The sequence below is a fragment of the Triplophysa dalaica genome, chromosome 10, assembly GCF_015846415.1.
Source record: "Triplophysa dalaica isolate WHDGS20190420 chromosome 10, ASM1584641v1, whole genome shotgun sequence".
Classification (NCBI taxonomy): Eukaryota; Metazoa; Chordata; class Actinopteri; order Cypriniformes; family Nemacheilidae; genus Triplophysa; species Triplophysa dalaica.
Genome location: NC_079551.1, coordinates 9240503 through 9261133, shown reverse-complemented (window position 1 = coordinate 9261133; position 20631 = coordinate 9240503). Strand labels below are relative to the sequence as shown.

General features: G+C 38.4%; 3 protein-coding genes, 1 long non-coding RNA gene and 1 other non-coding gene across 6 annotated transcripts in view; 3 read left to right on the top strand and 2 right to left on the bottom strand.

The window, feature by feature from the left end:
- Nucleotides 1-352: 352 nt before the first annotated feature.
- On the bottom strand, nucleotides 353-6256 carry hapln4 (hyaluronan and proteoglycan link protein 4). The gene is made up of 5 exons (XM_056758060.1): nucleotides 5906-6256; nucleotides 4406-4514; nucleotides 2929-3291; nucleotides 2262-2564; nucleotides 353-1353 (listed from the first exon to the last, which is right to left on the bottom strand). Exons 1-5 carry the CDS (start codon nucleotides 5906-5908, stop codon nucleotides 989-991), a joined length of 1143 nt encoding a protein of 380 aa, XP_056614038.1. The 5' UTR covers nucleotides 5909-6256; the 3' UTR covers nucleotides 353-988.
- LOC130429484 (uncharacterized) lies at nucleotides 5958-7518 on the top strand. The gene is made up of 3 exons (XR_008907613.1): nucleotides 5958-6092; nucleotides 6999-7121; nucleotides 7381-7518. It is a non-coding gene; the product is annotated as an uncharacterized LOC130429484 (long non-coding RNA).
- Nucleotides 6626-6698, top strand: trnaa-agc (transfer RNA alanine (anticodon AGC)). The gene has a single exon. It is a non-coding gene; the product is annotated as a tRNA-Ala (tRNA).
- tm6sf2b (transmembrane 6 superfamily member 2b) lies at nucleotides 7210-20630 on the bottom strand. Of its 2 annotated transcripts, XM_056758061.1 has the most exons (11): nucleotides 20282-20630; nucleotides 19219-19354; nucleotides 17112-17215; nucleotides 13519-13616; nucleotides 13329-13432; nucleotides 12488-12570; nucleotides 12240-12364; nucleotides 12051-12152; nucleotides 11576-11668; nucleotides 9391-9510; nucleotides 7210-8032 (listed from the first exon to the last, which is right to left on the bottom strand). In XM_056758061.1, the coding sequence occupies exons 2-11, from the start codon at nucleotides 19302-19304 to the stop codon at nucleotides 7823-7825; spliced, it is 1125 nt and encodes a 374-aa protein (XP_056614039.1). In that variant the 5' UTR covers nucleotides 19305-19354; nucleotides 20282-20630; the 3' UTR covers nucleotides 7210-7822. The 2 variants fall into 2 exon arrangements, with proteins under 2 accessions (XP_056614039.1, XP_056614040.1); XM_056758062.1 differs by lacking the exon at nucleotides 20282-20630 and having other exon boundaries at nucleotides 19219-20272.
- The window catches only part of si:ch73-63e15.2 (protein strawberry notch homolog 2), a 44496-nt gene continuing 35944 nt past the window's right edge, over nucleotides 12080-20631 (top strand). The window contains exon 1 of the mRNA XM_056758058.1: nucleotides 12080-12212. The gene's annotated coding sequence lies outside the window, so the exon portion shown is untranslated. The remainder of the gene's footprint in view (nucleotides 12213-20631) is intronic.

The window sequence follows — 20631 nt, the reverse complement described above, 5'->3', positions numbered from 1 at the left end:
CAAGCTGCATAATTTTAGCTGTTTACCAAATCACTTTTGCTTTCCTTTGAAATCCACAATGCCTCATTACATCTGTTACTATGGTACTGCGAGGGTCAATCGTGTTATTTAAGCAAGACAACAAACATTTTCTCAAGTGTTTTCGTCGACTGAAGACACAAAGCACAGCATCACCGGGTGCTTGCGCTTGAGAGACACCAAAATAGAAATGTGCAAATTGCTTGAGCCATATTCAGTCATCGTCATGGTAACCAGCAAGGTTTTTGTCCCTTTTTGTGTCACAGGTCAAGTTTGTGTGTTGTCTAACAGTTACATATCTCGCATCCGCTTAGAGAAACACCAGGCGAAGACAAACAGGTAAATATCTTTATTCTAAAAAGCATCTTCATAGACAATATTGTGCGATATTACATTTGAGTGGATAGTGCAATTGTAAACTAAGAGGTAGTTAAGCATATTATGTAAGTCACAGTGCGTTAAGCTAAGTTATTCACTTTTTTAAAACATCATGCTTCAGTTATTGCATACAAGGTCATTCAAAATATACAAAAAAATGATTGGACCTAGCGTTATATGCATAGTTACTGGCAAAGCTAATCAGTTTTGCTATTGCTAAGTTTGCCAAGTTCATTTTAGTGTGCAAGTTAAGCCCAGCAAAGATAGGTTCAGGCTAGCAACTAATGCAAGCGTCAGCCCTTACCGCTCCTTCATTATCAGGCTAATGCTAATCAAGCTAAATTACCTTTTCTACATTCTTAGCGTTAACTTCGCTTCATAAGTATTCGTCTTCCTTGGGGAAAAAGCTAATTTGTTTTCTTTTCATGCAAGATAACAATAAAGCTAATGAAAGTGGCTAACTTCTCTAATCTTGAGATGGTCGACACCTGGATTCAAGCAAGAAATAACTACGCCTGAGGTTAGCGCTAGCATTAAAAGCCTTTCCCTGTCAGTTATTTTTGGCACTAGTGACGCTAATATTCTGCTTTATTTAGATACTCCTTGTGTTGTTAGTCAGATTGTATGATGTTTCTTGAGGAGCCCGTGTCGGCTTGACGTCAGTATGTTCAGGGTTTCTACTAAAGCAGTATACACCGTAAAGACGGAACTTCTTGTCAGGAAAGCCGAGGTTTCGGACACCTGGTTCTGGCCCTCCACAGCGGGTTCGTGGGTTGACGATGGGGTACCGGATGCTCCCGTCCTCCACCCACCCCGCTTCACAACGGTCCAGGAGCTGGAGCTTCCAAGCAGCATATAGTTGTCCCACTTTGGCTATGACTGCATCATCACGCTGACAAGCTTTAACCGCTTCCAGGTAGTTTACTTTCTTAAACCTTTTGAGGAAGTAAACACGGCCTGAAATACACACACAAAAAACGCAAAGATAATCATATATTTCCGTAAAAACAAGCATAACTTCTCTTTACAAAGTCTGCCATTAAGAATTAAAGATTTCTCAAATCTACCCTAATCCAGATTATTTTACATCTACAATCTACATTCATTTTACATTTTAACATTTTAACATAATTTGTCCCATTTCTTTATTCTATTTATTTATTGATGATAAAACATGTTTTCTTTTTATTTCTGTATAATTTTGTTTAATCTGCAATAAGAACAGTCAAATGCCACAACCGCTCTTTGAAAACTAGAGAGTCGTCCATAATCATGATAAAACAAAATGCATGTTTTTGTGAAAAAGGGCAGAAAGAAAGAAAGAAAAAAATGAGAGAATGAATAAAAGAGAAACAGAGAGGGGGCAATTAAGAAAGAAAGCAATAGCATCCTATATTTCTCACAAGGCCATTCAATACGATTCTTGGAGACTATATCATTGCAGTATTGAAAACTGCCCCAGCTTTGAAGATTCTTTTTAAAAGCCCACTTGGGGACAAAAGGAAAAGCATTATGGCTCTCGACGACTTGGCTGCAAGTGCACCTAAAGAAACAGGTTATATTGTGTAGTCCTTGGATGATACAGCACTTCACAACTGCTCTGAACCTGAGCCAAAAATACAGGTTTCTTTCCCCAAAGACTAAATCAATTCAGCACTCCACTGTGTAAACACCCATTATTCCCAAACGTTCACAATGCGACCGTCCACCCTCAGTTACACTAAATCATGCTTTCCCTCAATTAGATTGGTCCGGTTTTCCGGCGGCTGATGCATGGCTCGATTAAGTCTCCTCCGCCACCTTTTACATCAAAGAAAGTACTAAGAAATGGTACCTTCTCAATAAAACGCATGATGTATCCTCACCGTTGAGGTTCGATGTGAAGCAAAAAGCATCATAGCACTCGTCGTCTTTGTGCCTGTAGCCGTAGTTCCGGACTCCCGGAGGGCTGTCCTTCCGTCCGCACTGGTCTCGAGGATGGGAGATGGGGTACTGAACCGAGCCGTCCTCTAACCAGCCGGCATTGCACCAGTCTAGCCCCTCGAGCCAGGCCTTGTGAAGTTGTGTGTGGGACGCCAGAATAGCATCCTGCTCTCTGCACGCTTCTTCTGCCTGGAGGTAGTTTAGCTTGTAGCGTCCGGATGGAGGGTAGTAGGGGAACACCACACCTTTAAAAAGATGAGCAGAAATGTGACATATAATTGTTTGTTAATGTCATAGGAATGCTACTACATTTAAGGGGGATAGTTCACCCAAAAATACAAATTATGTCATCATTTGTTCACCTTCATGTCATTCAAAACCTGTATGAATCTTTTTTTGTGGAACACAAAAGAAGATATTTTGAGAACTGTCTCAAGGTGGTTTTGTGTCCATACAATGGAAGTCAATGGGGTTTGATGTTGTTTCTTCTTCAACATTCTTCAAAATATCGCCTTTTTTATCCTGCAGAAGAATGAAACTCACACAGGTTTGGAATGACAAGAGGACCTTCATTTTAGGGTGAACTATCCCTTTAAGACTCCCCCTGACCTTCGAGGTCTAGATTGACGAATCCCGTGTCGTCCTCCATGTCATTGGTGACCTCACACTCATAGCGGCCGTAGTCTTGCAGGGTGATGTTGTGAATTATAACCGAGGCGTCTCCCGGTCCAGCCTGCTCCAGAGACACTCGCCCACGGTAGGACCCGAACACCTTCTGTTGGCGGCCGAGTGCTACGAACACATCTTCAAACTGGAACGCGTCGGAAACCTTCGTCCACTTGATGCGAATGCGGCGAGGGTCCACGTCTTCCGGTTCGTGGTGGAAGCGGCAAGGAAGGGTGATGGTGCCCCCGCGATGAGTGACTACCTTGCCCGGAGCGGTCTGGACTATCACTGCACCTGTGTCATCCTCTGGAAAGGCAGAGATGGGAATTTATTGATCTTACAGACACCTCATGCCATTCAAAAACTGTATGGAACACAAAAGAAGATGTTTTGAGAAATGTCTTTGTGGTTTTGTGTCTATACTATGGAAGTCAATGGGGCTCAATGTTCTTCAAAATGTGTTTTTGCAGAAGAATGAAAGTAATACAGGTTTGGAGAGATCATTGGAATGAATAAATGATTAAAGACTTTAAGGGTAAAATGATCTAAATGTAGTTTGGCTTCAATAACAATGGTTCAATCTTGTATATAACCAAAAATCACTAGACGCAAACCCACTAAATCTGGTTGGTTCTCTTTCAAGTTTAAGGGGTGGAAACCACGGCCGTCACACAACATCTTCACAAACAGCAATCCAAGACCTGAACCCATCTCAAGTGCCACAATCAGCTCTGACATCTGCTTATTTATGCTGTCGGCTGGAAACCGGGCACTTGTTACCTTGTTACCAAAAACACTTTTCCTATGAATGCCAGTTTGCCAAACACATCCAAGGTTTAATTCAGCCGCAGACAGCTAAAGAACGGTTGTTTCGTCCGGGCATTGCTTATTGAAGGTAATTTGCAGTTGCCAAGTAAACGTCGAGGCCATGCTGTGATACGCCATTACATCCAACAAATGTTTTTTTTCCCTGGCTTATATGAAAATGAATACCAAATGAGGAACAAAAGACCCAGTGGACCCCAGACTGATTATAAAGATTGTTTACTTGCATTAGCCGACATCATTATTGGATACAAATATGCAGAGTATCATATGTCGACACTGCAAAAGGGCATTGTGGGAGATTTTCTTATGATACTTCTGGTGGTCGGCCAATTAACGGTTTTAAAGCGTGATTATACACTGAGAATGTATTTTGTGGGTGGCGTGGTCTCCGGGTCGAAATTAACATTAGGTGATTTGAATCGCATTGCTCTTACACAATAAATAATGTTGTTTATACAGTAGGTTCATTGCATATTTTTTACAAGTAGGCGGGTGTCTGGTGTTGTAATCATGTTGTGTTTGCAATGCATTTGCAAATTTGTCATTTGCGTGGTCCGTCCGATGGTTTATTTACACGGGACGAAGTTCTTACCCATTACATGAACCACTTTCCTTCTGCCCTTTTCAGAGTCGGCTGGGTAGGCGGCCGCAGGGGGCGAAAGGAACAACAATGTGCAGGTGACGGTTGTCAGACGCAAGAGCTATGAAGGAAAACACAGAAAAGCTAAAGGAATCTGTGCTTTTGAATCAATGTCAATAAGAAATCACGGCGAGGCGTGGTGAGATATATTTATTTGAAGATGAAATCATCAGCTTTTAGATATTAGTAGTGTCCAAAATTGTGTGCTTATGTTTACTAAACCAGTTAAGCCATGATATTTATAGAAAACTATGGCAATTGCATTGATAATCAATCTGCAAACAAATAATGAAAACTACCCATCTGAAAAAAAAGTAGCCTGAAAGAAACCACTACAAAAGCTCTAATGGTCCCCATTAAAATACCATTATGAACCTTTAGACTTTTCCAATTAAAAAAATGTATTTTTGTAGTGTGTTCTGGGCATTATTCTACAATAAATTTTAATTAATTAATTTGCAACATTACAACCAATTGAATCCATCACATACCAGTAGACACAGTTAAAGTTTCCATTTAAACCAGTACAATTCCCGTTATAACCATTCTAATCATGAAATCATCCATTGTGTTGTGTTGTGGGCAGGGTTTTGCTGTTTTTTCTCAACTTTTACTATGGTAAAATCATGGTTCATTTTCCTAAGGACCCATATTTAAGCAGAATTTAGGAGAGAAAGGGGGAAACGATAGAAAAAACAGACATTGTCCATTTTCACAATTAAAATTACACATATGTGACCCTGGATCACAAAACCAGTATTAAGTAGCGCAGGAACATTTTTAGTAAAAGACAAAAATACATTGTATGGGTCAAAATTATCCATTTTTCTTTTATGCCCAAAATCATCAGGATATGAAGTAAGATCATGTTCCGTGAAGATATTTTGAACATTTCCTACATCATTTCCTTAAATATATCAAAACTTTATTTTTGTGAGTGGACGACCCGCCATAGTGTTTTCTGATTGACAACTTCAAAGACAATTTTCTCAATATTTGATTTTTTTGCACTCTCAGATTCAGAGTTTTAAACTCTTGTATCTCATATCCAATGTCATATCCAAACAACTCATATCTTATTTATTTACTTTTCAGAATAAGATCTCAATTTCGAAAAATTGACCCCTAAGACTGGTTCTGTTGTCCAGGGTCACATATATTAGATATTAAGGGAGATTGTAAATTGCCATATGACCTAATCACAAAATAAACATGTAATAATACATTATGTACGACTGTTGATATTTATGCAGCATGACGCACATACACAAATGCATCACTGACAGCAACGCAAACACGTTATATACACACAGCTGGATCACATAACACACTTCTGTCATCTTCATCATCATCATCCTCGATTCCCCAAAGCATCTCTCACATCCATTCATCTCCCGCACCACTGCACTGTCGCATTAAGGTTACAGTACTTACGCATGCCGTTAAACTCACCATCGTCACGGGAGGATGCGCTTTTATTATGCGTTGAGGTGCTATAATATTATAAGTGCGCGTTTGTTGTGCAGCCGGGTTCTCTGAGGTATCACTGCATGTGTCTCGCTTCGCGCTGCTGCGGCATGTGGTTTGTGCAGTAAAATACGCTCCACGTGTGCGACAGAAGAAACCCTCAGGCTGTCAGGTTGTGTCTTCTTTTGTGTCCGGTTAATGTAGTGTGCTAGAGTTGTCTTTCTTTGTTTTGGTGGTTGCACTGCAGACACTATATATTTGTATATGCGCGGAGCTCTTATATGCTTTAAGTTATGTTTAGCAAGTTATTGCGACACTCTTTTGATTGTGCATAAGACTCGCAATGTAGAGGTAACGTCACGTCGCATTTCCAATTCCCTGCAATGCGAACTTGCTTTGCTGTAAAATCCTGAAAATTACTTTTTGATGTTTTTTGTTAAAACAAAACTTAGTTTTAATACCGTGACCATGGTTCATACAATAGTTTTATAATAAAACATTGCAATAAGAACGACAGTAACCACAGTATTAATGGTTAATTTTCGTGAGGGATGTTTTTGAACTTGATAAACGAGCAAAATATACTTAAAAAAATTGTGTTAAAGAGAAATGAAGCAGAACGAAATGGAAAAAAAATCAGTTGAGATTATGGATTGTTAGAAGCGTTACGTCTTTTACGTAAGAAATCACTTGCGTAGACCGGATGGGGAATTAGCTCAGATGGTAGAGCGCTCGCTTAGCATGCGAGAGGTAGCGGGATCGATGCCCGCATTCTCCAATGTTTTTTTTTTTTTTGTTAAATAAATGTTTTTAACTTTTGGTGTTATCAGAATCTGCTGTTAAATAATTCTCCAGATCTACTCGCACTAAATACTCTTCATACTTAAAATGTTTACATTACACCCATTCTCTGTTTAACGAATACTATCTGTATGTCAAATGTGTAAATATTTAGAGCACTTGTGTGACTACAAATTATATCATTCAATGTAGTAAAATAAAGTGTGAAACATAAACACTGTAATATGTAGATGTACTTAAAAATGTTCTCAAGGACTTCTTGTGTAACTTTCTGCAGAAATGTCCCAGGAGCAGCTTTGAAAGGGCAGATTTGATTTGAAAGACGCCACACGGTGCTGTGTATGCAAGAAGAACATGCATTGCTTTTAAAAAAAGGTGCTGAGCAAATGTGCCTTTTAAGGTTAGTGGTTTGTAGAACTCCTCCCTGCTGACTTGTTCATGTGCCCGTGAGATATCCATATGAAGCTGTTGTTCAGATCATTATTTATAACCCAAGAGACCAGACAATTATTCACCATATGTCGTGATACACAAAAAGCAAACTTTAGAGAATCTTTTGACATTTATTACAGTTTTTATGTCATGATGGCATCTGTCTTGAGAGCCAGCGGAGGCAAAACTATGAAGACACAGGAATAAGGGAGCTATATTTGTTGCAGGTCACATCTTCAGAAAGGATGACTGAGGTCAGATATAACATTATTAAATATAGTGTTTTCTGGAGGCAGGAGGAGAGTGAGTAATGGTTTAATGATCTCTGCCTTGTACAATTTAAAGTTGTTTCTCATGAAGAACTTACTAACAACCATCACTCTGGCAACTGACACAAAAGACCTTTAAAAGATGTATTTTTATAACTTGCATAATAACCACATTATCAGAAACTCACTGCATGTACTTGAACTTGTTTTTTACACTGAACGTCAAGTCCTATTTGTCCATTTTATACTTTAATCCAAAATGTTTGCCTCTCTATCGCCATCTCTGTTTGAAACATAAAACTGCAGTTTAATGTAAGTACGTATCTTTATCCTGGTTTAAGTCATATTACGTCATACTTACTGTTTATTTTTAAACAATTTTAATGCTCGAAAGTGTAATTTATCTTAATTTCTTCTCATTGTTAGTTTGACCCATGGGTGCAAGGGGAAGGAAATACTCCGGCTGTCGTTGGCAGCGCAGAGCGAGCAGCACGGGACCCAAAGCATACAGCAGGTTTAGGAGGAGGACGGGCGGCAGGGCCGTGGCAGGAAATCTGTACGTTTCCGCAGTACGTGGGTGCAGAGATGCTCCGATATGACACCACTGGCACTGGTAATTCAGATAAAAGTACAAAAAGTTATCTTGTTTACAAAGTTATTAATGGTGGTATCGCTTTTATTATGTGATAACAACCGCAATAAACCATAAAAGCAACAACATGGAAAGCCCAAAGAAAACCGTAGCAGATATATTCAAATTATTCCAAAAAAATTGTTGATTCGTAACATCTAAAATGTATTTTATATATCTTAGAATTAATATATAAATGATGGAAAACAAGGATTCTATAAAGTCCACTTTGCAAGATGGTGCAGAATAATTTATTTATTATTATAATTTTTTATTTACAAATATTATTCAATATTTAATATATTTCTTCAACATTTTTAAATTGGTTATAAATATTCTGTGAGTTTTATTTTGTTCAAATGTTCGAAACAAGACAGTTCTTCTGGACCAGTTATGTCATCCGAAGGTCGTGAAACAACATTTACAGACTACATTTAATGTTCATTTAAATGTTCATTCTGAGCATTGAACGCCACAGAGAAACAGCTCTGATGTCCTGTTCTACTCGAGGTCTTTGATAAGAAATGCTGACTGCTCTGGACTCTGATTATTAAAGGAGTACTAGATGAGCGTGCTTACACCAGGACTTTGATCCTGGAATTGTTCGGCAGGCTGTTTCTAAAACATCAGCACACAGTTATAGGCAATGCCTAGTTTCAACTTGACAAAAATGAAACCGCGGGAGGGGAATGAAATGTTACTTATTGGAAAATGAATGCCGAATGTGTTAAAGCATTGAATTGAATCATGCTTATGAATTCGATCCCACTTTTAATCCGAAGGTGATCATCAACATTTTCTCAAACTTTTGTAAAACGTCTCTATTCCATAAAAGAGAAAAATCACAGATGGGATCTTTTTAATATCTCAGTTATTTCTTCTACACATCAATGAGAATAAATAGGAATCGCTTAAGTTTCTTGCGTCTCATTTTTAGAAGAGATCTCAATGTCACAAACTATGCTCAGATTTGTCAAGTTTGCAGACAAAAGTCAATAATATTGAAGATCTCAAACATTTCTCATACGATCGACACCGATCCAAATTATTTTAACTCTACAATCTACATACATTTCACACCACATGTATTTGTCTCATTCGTTTCTTTTTTTGTCCAAAGCGATTTAAGGAGAATCATCAGCTATGAATGAGTAACCTCTGAGTAATGACATTCTGGTCTATACTGAAGATGGCACGGGTCATTGTAAGAATTTTCTCTTATCATCTGTTCTACTGCCATAAAGCAAACTTTGTTACAGAACACTCGAATCATTAACAAAAGCAACTTAGATTTAACATTGATTTTATTTCATGTTTGAGACATTTCCAAGCCTCACCTGTAAAACGGCACCTGCAAAAAACACTGTCCAGTCCATCATCCAGGTACATCCAGGTGTGCACAACCCATACGCAAAACAACCCAGCATTGGAAGCGCATGGAATAGCATCAACAACATCTGGAAATGACACAAATGACATCACACCATTACTATTTCCATCCGAGTGACGGCAGTACCTGCCCTGACTCGGCACGCTATTCCTCTGATGGCAAATTAATGCGGCCCAACTTCATTCTCAAGGGCAACTTTGATGCAACAGAGCGCTCGCTCTGAATACAGATCACGCTGAGCTCATCCAGTTATTCGCACATTATTGTGACATAAAATACGAACGTTTGAAAGAATTACCAGCGATTAGATGCTTAGCGGTGTCTGTTTGTGTTGCGAGGCACGTAGTGACTTTCCACGTGGCCTGAAAGTCATTTCTCGCCACAGTAATGGAGATATACCGTTGGAGAATTTTTTATACTTGACTGAGTTTCAGATGAATGATAATGAATAAGAAGGGACACAGAACCTGATGTTCTCGTGCTGTGAATTCTTGTTATCACCTTCGATGATGCTGTATGCCTGTGGTCTAAATGCTAAACTCTCTCCCACACACACTCTTAGTTTCTAGTTTCAAATAAGGGCAATTATATTTACATTTTTATTTAATTCAGACAAATTATTGTAATAAAAAAATAATTATTTCCGGACGATCCGTGTCTTTGTTCTCAAACAGGCGTGTCGGTGTGTCCTCGCTCCTTATCAATCACATTGCCACACATGTCACACATACACACACACGACACCACCTTGTTCAGGGCTGATGGAGGGGCTCAGCAAGGGCTCATGGGTGGGATTAGCTTATCAAGTTCTTGCAGCACATCTCAAACTTGATCGATGCGCTGCCATTGTTGCCGGTCTCCAGCTAGAACAAGGACTTTTTGATAACCTATTGACCGAGCTAAGACCCCAATCCAAACAAAAACAAAAGGTGCTTAATGGTAGCTTGGGACGGGGTGGATTCTTCGACGGCTAAAGGTGACAGTATGCCAACCAGGTCTGGAAGTCTCTTATTGTGATGATCTAGCTAAAGAGTGGCTTAAAGGGTTTCCCCCAAATTTGAAAAGGGTTTCAAATTTCTCAGACATTTCTCAAAATATCTTCTTTTGTGTTCCACAGAAGAAAGAATCATTTGGGCAATTCCGGAAAATGTCACCCTTACCATTAAAAAAATATCTTTTTACAAATCAACATTTAGTGGCTCAAATACCCATGTGCGGTCTCTAGTTTTTTAACTACATGTTTTATATCGCATGATTTTTCATAGTCAGGTAAGTGCCATTTTCAGGATTGTCACATCCATAACAATCCATATTCCTCATTAGCGGGCACAGGAAATTTTTAATAAAGTAACTATTTTATGTTCTATAAAGAGGCATCCCTTCTCCATTCATTGGGTATTATTGCTTCAGGTTAATGCATTTGAATTCTCAGAAATCCTACAAATGTCTTATGTCGCATCCATAATGCATGTTTATTTACCGTTTGTAGAAAGATTCAGACATGGAAGGAAGGAGGCAGGAACCGGAAGACATTTTAAACATTTAATAAAGTATTATAACAGCCGGCAGCCCCTCACGGACGACCGCCGGTCCTTTCTCTTCGACGGTCCGGTTGCTCATTCCTTTTATATGCTCCCTATCTCCTACGTGATTCGAGCCCGGTGTGTGCAAAGCTGGCGCTCATTCACAATTACTCACCGGACTCGAACCACAGTCTCGCCCCGCCTACTCTACTACACCGTTTTTTAAGATAGAACATTTGTTCATAGACGGACATTGTTTTTGGATGCGTAAACTGTATCAAGGGGTTTCGTAAAATATAAACAAATGGTTCAGTAAATTGGTAACAAAAACATTCAATAAGCGTTTATATGTCATGTCCGTAATGCAAAATGTCACATCCGTAACGCTGTCCTTGGAGGTTTAAATGACATGATGATGAAGTGTTCTTTTAAATCGTAATGCAGCCTATTTAACATGTGCAACACATTTATAGAAGGTTAATGCTATAAAGTTTAAGATGTTAAGAAGCAGAGCATGCTTTGGGATTGCCCAGAGCGGATCTGTCCGGATGTATTTGTGTAGATCTGATTGAATGTGATTGTACATCAGATATGAATACGCGCGCTCACCATCACTTTGGGGAAGCCCACAGGATCCTTCAGATACGGTTCATACTCGATCACATATCTGTCGAGGATTTCCAGCGGGCAATCAAGAACTGCCTGGATGAATAAAAAAGATGCCACACAATCTTACAGCAACGTGTAACTATTTTACAAGACGTCTAATTTTATGAATTTGTACAATCTCATGTTTTAGTTGGTTAGGGGTGGGACTTCATATACTTTTCTCTCACTTTTGTATGAATTCATAAGCATTAGCAACCTCATGAAATGGCTATGAATTCCTGTGAGATCAGACTGGTCCCATGTTAGATTTACTAAAGCCCCTAATCCAAAGCAATTTGCAGTGCATTTAAAGCACAAGATATGCATTGTTAACACAATACCGAGCTAGCGGGACGGGTTAATGTAAAAAAAACAATTGTATTGTTAAACCGTGGTACTTTTTAATATATTTCATTTTTGTAGGTGTAAGTCTTACCAGTCCTCTAAAGAGACTAAAGCCCATCGCAGCCACTAGGAAAATCACGAAGAACAGGTCCACCGGGCGCCAGATCACAGCCTTTTTCTGTTCACGTTCGGCCTGATGGATACAAGCACCAGTGGTGTTACAAAGGCTAAAGAAAATATTCTTCCGAACAAGGTCAGTGATGTCATGTTGGCTCTTCACCTTGTATGTGCCCATAAGAGGGAAGTCCCTCGGCCTGGAGAACAGGGACATCGCTCCCCATATGGGAACCAGTAAGAAGGGCATGTTTAGCCAGAAGGCAGGACGAATCTCTGAGCCGTATTTACCTGCAATTACATATGCCACACCAACAAGAAGCGTGTTACATAATGTTCAGCCAGTTGTTTCTATTTGAACAGAATATAGAAAGGACCGTTAAAATTGATTATGTACTGTATGTATTGACTCACCGGCGACTATTCCTGGAACAAACACAATCATGTTGGCACACAGCGATCCAGACCAAAAGAGTCCCAATGTGCGGTACTGTTTCCTGGCATGATAGCAAACACGCATTTCACACACAAGGGAACATCTTCCTTCTTTTAAACACAACACATTTCATGTCATGTTCGTCCCAGATAGCGTCACCATTACCCGTTCGGATCACTTTTGTTTTGGGGTTTTTTAACAGTTGGTCTCATGTGGTGTCGGCCAGATGGTAAAGGATTATTATATTGAGATGAGTTACTTTGACAACAATAAATATATATATATATTGCTACTGTCCTTCTGAAACTCGTATCTCCATGATTTGTATTTGTGCCATAAATCATTATTATTAGTCACCCTTTATGTTTGTCACGCAAATATTTAACCAATAAATAGTGCTTGTCAACTAAGTATTTAATCAAAGTTTTTTCCGAATCCTGAAAAATAGTGAATTTGGACATTCGAGGTTTCGGAAAGAAAGCAACAATAGTTTAATTTTAAAACGCACCAAAAAGTTTTAAAGCTTGACTTAATATAGATCCAAGACATGACTATATTAAGATAAGTCATAATATCATAATTAATAGTTCTTTCATATTCTTTACAAAATGTACAACAATTCAAGAGGTAGACTGTATACCATTCCTAAAGTGTTAAATTTGATATCAGAAATTTAATTCTGAATTCACAAGAACTAAATCTAGTGCTTTAAAATAAAGCATGATCACATTGTTCATGCCACTGGAGATTGAGGGAACTAAATGGATTTAAATATTTAGACTTCTGTATCATTCAAGTTACCAAATAAAAAACTCAGACCTGTTTGACATGCGTTGCACCAGCATCAGGTAAATGATAAAGTGCACGGTACCATCCCAGTAACACATCATGATGGCATACGGTGTACCGAGATACGGCTCACCCTGGAGAACCAACGAAACCAGCACCGGACAGGGTCAGATTGAGATAGACCAGTAATCAATGACATCATCAACTCTGCAATACTCACTGTTTTCTGATAGAACTCCATAAACCCAGAGATGAAGCCGTCATATTCCAAAGCGCTTGTGAGGTCAATGATACAAGTGAAGGAAAATTCTGCAAAAACTGAAGAGAAGACGTAATAAAGTATAAACAATATCAGTATTGTTATTGTAAATTGACAATGTACTAATGCGACAATGAATAATAACAAAGCATCTCATTCTTAAGTTAAATTTAGGGATAAATAAACAATATTATTTATAAATAACGATAAATTATCGGCCATATCGGTATCGGCCAATAAATGGTCATTTTTAATGTTATCATTATTGGCTGATCATTAAATTAAGGCCAATATATTATAACTGATAAATAATTTTGTTTAGTTAAACTTCTTCAGCTACACGCTGCTTTATTATAGGAACAAAAGCATATCGTTTGAATTAGACTGCTCTGAATGCTTTCTGTCTTGAGACCTGTTGGCTATTAAGAACATTTTTCTGGGTTGCTCTGGAAGAACATCTATAATTTGTTTATTAAATAAAAAATATACCAGAAAAGTACAGGATTTTAAGGGGAAAGCATGGAACTAATGTTGACATTGTTTCTGCAGCGAATGTTTCAAATAAAAGCAGTTATCCACTTTTTGCCTTTTGTCTCATCAATCCATTTCCTTCCGTTTATCCTGGGCCGGGTCGCGGGGGCAGCAGTCTAAGCAGGGATGCCCAGACCTACCGCTCCCTAGACACTTCCTCCAGCTCTTCCGGGGGGACACCGAGGCGTTCCCAGGCATGCCGGGAGACATAGTACCTCCAGCGTGTCCTAGGTCTTCCCCTGGGTCTCCTCCCGGTGGGACATGCCCGGAACATCCTCCCGGGAAGACGTCCAGGGGGCATCCGGAAAAGATACCCGAGCCACCTCAGCTGTCCCCTCTCGATGTGGAGGAGCAGGGGCTCTACTCTGAGCTCCTCCCGAGTGACCGAGCTTCTCACCCTATCTCTAAGGGATCGCCCAGTCACCCTGAGGAGAAAGCTCATTTCGGCCGCCTGTATCCGGGATCTTGTCCTTTCGGTCATGACCCACAGCTCATGACCATAGATGCACTATGTCTCAGTCTTAGGGAATTTTATATTCATACTTAGATATTGTATCTCGGCCAATATATCGGTTATCAGCTTTCAATGTTAAAGAAGTATCGGTTATCAAAAAAATGTACATATCTGTGGAATTCTTACTTATTGCTCCATGATTTAATATTTTGTCACATTTTTGTGTATGCAATAACATATTTTATACTTTGTCCTCGAGATTTATGTAAATCATAATCAGTTCAGCCAAAGAGTATGCATTAAGAAGCATGTTATCATAATAACTGCTCTAAAATCAAACAATAGAATATTTTCCTTGGGAAAATGGCAGATTGCTTTATAATAAAAGAGCAATTTTCAATCACTTCACTCCATTTTAATTGCATGTTTTACAAGAAAAGGCATCTGTCCCCAATGGGATTAAGAATTTGGATTTATTGGCACTTTCGAAACGCTGAATTGAAATGTTTTTGGCTGCAGCTCTAAGCCTTAATGCACGGCACAAAGAAAACCTCACTAATAAGATGTTGGGGCACTGAACTGCCCTTTCAAGAGTTAACCGCCTTTTTTACTCTCTATATTAAAAAGATTTCACTCTTATCAGCTATTGATTTCTGGCAAGGTGGAAGAGGATAATGATGTCTGCAAGCAAAGGTGTGAACAAGAGATTTATATTGGGAGCCTCGTGTTGAGTATTTTTCCGGTGTGAAGCACGGCTGTGCCAAAAGGGCACTTTGCGAAAAGAAGAATACCCCATGTGGCATTTCCTAAGTGCCCGGGTGAAGCATAATGAGTGGCAGGAGACATAAAGAAAGACCATTCTTAAGCACGGAGGGAAAAAATAATGACTGTAAATGTCACAGCTGGGAGCTCAGACATTGTCCTGTGGATTTAAAGCAACAGTTCGACCACAAAATTATGTCATAGTTACTCACATTCTTTATAATAAAAAAAACTGAAGGGAAAAAACTGAAAATGTTTTTGGGGAAATATTATATGTTTTTATATCCTGGTGGGGACTCGTCTGAACCAAAATTGAGGTCCCCATGGGCAGAAACCCTTATAAATCGTACAGAACAAAATATTTTTAAATCTAAAAAGGCAAAACTTTTTCTATGATCTTTAGGTTTAGGGGATAAAATACAGGTTGTACAGTATAGAAATCATTTAATCTTTGGACTGTCCCCATGGAGATAATAAAACAGACATATGTGTGTGCATGTGAATAATATGAAATGTATTAAAGGGATCATACTGCATGAATATGTATTTTTATCTGTCTTAGGTGTGTTATAAGTTGCCCATGCTTGTATAAGACACGTAAAACTGCAAAAATTTAAGTATCAGAACAAAAGGTGCATTCTATCTAAAAGCGAATGCTCACCAAGACCTGCCTGAAACGCCCCGTGTAAACACACCCCCACAAATCTACGTCAGTTCGTGGTATGATTTGACTAAGATCGCCCAAATGTATACGCAAGTAAGGTGGCCGTACCTGTCAGTACTATTGCTTTGGAACATGATGTTCCAGATATGGAAAAGAGGCGTTACATTTCCGTCACATGCTAGCAGTATTCCACCAATCACCACCCACAGGTTTACTGGCCAATCATAGCACACCTCGTTTCTCAGAACGATGAGTTTTGTAAAAAAACGATACGATAAAACAAACAATATTATTCGATTTAGCCCTTTAAAATAAGCACGACGCACATGCCTGGCCGCAAGTTACAGCCTACATCTGGTCTGTGTTTGGTTATACGCTAATATAACAATATATTTTGGATTTAGTTCATATTCATTTAAATAAATCTTTTATTTTATATAAATTTTATTAAATTAAATTAGAGCTACATACTCAACAGTTATTTATTCATTGGGGAGGTCTACCGGAAGTGACGTTTGGGCCACATAGCCTACCATATGTTATGTTGTTGCCGAAAGTTTAGTTTTTACAGCTTCATGGTTTATTGTGCAGAAAACGAGAATATATAAGTCATAAGACATGGTTTATATTGTATAGCTAAAAACGTATTGTATCCAATTTAATGGCTGGATTGCCAGACAAGATATTGTCTCCTGTCGTGATAGTCACCGTGTGACTCTTAGCTTTGCTTTCTCCTCGAACCCTTCTAATCCACACAGGTCTTGGTTTGGCTTACCTGCATTACAGGTGCGATAGTGGAATGATTGTGTCTGATATCGCAGGACGACATTATGTTCCATGACACCGTCACCTTTCGCTAACTCTCCCCAGTTATCTTTAAACACTGAATTCCAGCCCGATAAATCAAACATACTTTCTATTGTGGCCATACAGCGAGCGAGCCAAGTAAATATAAAGATCCGATCGCTGGCAGTTAAATGTGAGCGCAAGCTTTTCATTGATACAAATGGGTTTGCATTCGCATTCAGTCAGTGAACAAGTTTGTGACCTCGCTGGGGTAAGAATTTCAAAACTCTTTGTTTTACCGATATTGTGCTTTATTTTATTATCAATATGGATCTGAATTAAATGTGGTGCTCATACCATAAAACAAAGGATCTTTGGGAGGATTACAGCGGGTAGCAGCGTATACCAAAATGAACACCGCCACAAGAACAGCCACCCCAACTTCAAGAATTACCACTGGCCTGAAGGAAAAAAAAGACAAGCATTAACCTAAAGTCAACGTAATATTGTGCATCTATCCATCCATCCATCCATCTATCTATCTATCTATCTATCTATCTATCTATCGTCTGTCTGTCTGTCTGTCTGTCTGTCTGTCTGTCTATCTATCCATCTATCTATCATCTATCTATTAATATATCTATCTATGCATCTATCATCTATCTATCTATCTGTCTGTCAGTCAGTCTGTCTTTCTTTCTTTCTTTCTTTCTTTCTTTCTTTCTTTCTTTCTTTCTGTCTGTCTGTCTATCATCTGTCTGTCTGTCTGTCTGCCTATCTATCGTCTGTCTGTCTGTCTGTCTGTCTGTCTGTCTATCTATCATCTGTCTGTCTGTCTGTCTATCTATCTATCTATCTATCTATCTATCTATCTATCATCTGTCTGTCTGTCTATCTATCATCTATCTATCCATCCATCCATCCATCCATCCATCCATCATCCATCTATCCTTCTATCCATCTATCCTTCTATCCATCCATCCATCCATCTATCCCTCTATCCATCTATCCATTCATCATCTATCTATCCATCCATCCATCCATCTATCTATCTATCTATCTATCTATCCATCCATCCATCCATCCATCCATCCATCTATCCTTCTATCCATCCATCATCTATCTATCTATCCATCCATCCATCCATCCATCTAATCTTTATAAAAGTATGCACTTGTTTATCTTGGACATTTCTAGTGCTCTTGGCACTTGCACTCCATGGCACAAAAAAAAAAAAAAAAAAAATATTCTGCCCAAATTACTATCCGCCGATGTGTGTGTGTTTGTGTGTATGTGTGTGTGCCTGTGTGTGTCCTGTATTGAATAAATGAGCAGAGATGAATGGGTTGGCAGGGAGAACTGTAATTATGCCAACACCCAGAGCACCGGCAGCAAAGATGGGAGCACGTGATACGCGCCGACGTAATTACGACTGTGAGTGGAGCTATTCAGACAGGAAACATTTCTTATTTTTAGCTTGAGATAAAGACACAGCCCACCGTGAAGGGCGTAGCTGTTTTAGAACTGAATGGGAATAAATATTGCGTTGTACAATGTTTTAATACATGTTGACCTGATCAAAGAAGTTTTAGTTTCTGCTTGTTTTTTAAGAAATATTCGAATTTAAACGATCTGCTTACAAATGTTTAACACCAAATGTCATTGAAAACAATTCACTAATGAAACAGAACTCATATGACTTACAAGTCAAATAATATCAATCCGTAGGATACTATTAGAGTAGACTATATTCAGTATATAATTATTCATGACTGACTAATATTACCAAGTACAGAACTGCAGCCTTAACAATATCTAAAGCTCCAAATAAAAATGTTTGAAACTGCATTTCTAATATCAAGCAGTCAAATGTGGCCAACAATATACACACGGGTGTGTCTGCCAAACTTTTCTTGGCTTGAACTGGTTTTGAGTTCCTACATAGTGATTTGATTGCAATGTTCTTTCTCAGGGTGTAATTTACACAATAATAATAATAATTCTATTGTTTATAACAATAAAACTTCAACTATGGACGCAGAGACGTTTATCAATAAGTCAATAATACAAAATGCTTTCACTGCCATCATGTGGAAGAAAAAAGAAACAGATCCTATTTAAAGGGATAGTTCACCCCTACATCTAAACTATATTGAAAGATGCTACAATATCATTGTATATAACGTTCATTGTGTATAGCATAGAGATACATCAGTGCATTTTGTATTGCATGGAAGGTTTGACGTGATATGAGTAAATTATATACTGTAGTATTCCTTTTTAGTGAACTATCCCTTTAAATATCAGCAGTATGTGGTAAAACACAATTATGAAAGCATATTGTTGTGCTTGAAATGATCAGCACCATTGTCAAGTGTTTTGAACAGGCGTAAACACACACAGCGAGATTTACATTCATTTATGGGCAAAATTATTTCAGTAATCTAAAATCAGGCATACTCACTCTTGAAATGCCGGAACATTGTTCATAATGTAAAGTACACCAAGAGCTGTCAGCGAAAACAGAAAAACGCATATCTCTTGAACCATTGTTGGGCTGGAAAATCTGCTTTTCAGTACAGGAGTCCACAGTTGTACATCTGTAAGTTGTTAGTTGAGAGAGTAAGATTCGTTTATAATAAACACAATACATAATATCACTTTAATGTAAAATATCTTTCCTATAATCTAATTACTTTTTTTCCACTTCAAGGGCTTTTTAGAGATAAGTATTGCAGAGGTGTGCTCTGTGAAAAAAGCATCTACTTACCGATGGCACCCACTCAAAATATGTACATAACCCAACACTGCCACTATGAGCACTGCATTATAGGAGAATAATCGAGCCAAACAAAGGAGCTTTTGGAAAAGTACATCATTTGATTTAGTATGCATTCACATAATCGTGTTTACTTTTGGTCCAATTTGTCGAAGGCATGTGTGCCAGAAAAAGGAAAGCTCTGCCAAAGAGGCTTTTCTATGCTTGTGGCATTTTGTAATACAAAGAGTTTACAGCTGATCCACAAGGCTTTCTTAAATAAGTTAACAAAAAGCTGGGTTACAAACAATTGCTATTGATACAACATTCTTGTGGGATCTATAATTATTCTTGAAAGCAAAACGAGCACTAATACTGCTACTGTACAGTATTCGAAATACTTCTTTAAAAAAAAAATGCTTTAATATAATATAATCTATATCTTATGTGCTTTATATGCTTTAATTAAAAGCTAAACTGCAGTAAACTAGTGTACATTTAATAAAAAAATACAAAAAAACGATGGAGCGCTCCAGCAAGGCAATTCACACTAACACCACCAGGGTGCGCTAAAACCATAAATCTAAGAAAAGGGTTTTAAAACCAGTTCCTGGACTTTAAGGAGTATTAAAAGCACTTAAATAATCGTCTAAAGTAAACTAACGCAGTATAATAAGCTCAAAGATTCCTTGAGCATTTTAAAAGCACGGAACCAGTCCTTGTGTCAACAAGCACCTCGCCCCATCTAAAAAAAGTGTTCAACACCCACCTGCCACCCTCACGAAACTTCATAGCAACGTGGTTTAACGTGGTCTCAAATACTGTTTTGGCAAAACGATGAGAATTGAGGAAAACATGTATTTGTAAACATACTTTAAACGGCTATTTATTCGAGTAATAATTACGATAGACACGAACGCGAACGTCGTCTCGAGCTTCCGCAATTTGTGGTAAATCCAACAGGGGGCGCTACAACCAAAGCGTTGAATTAATCGTCACTGAATATTTACAAAAGTTTTCCTAATACACCCTAAACTCAATTAAATAACTATGATATGTTTTCCCATGATAGTCGCTGATATTTAATGTTCTTTCTAAACTCTTGAATATTTTGTAATC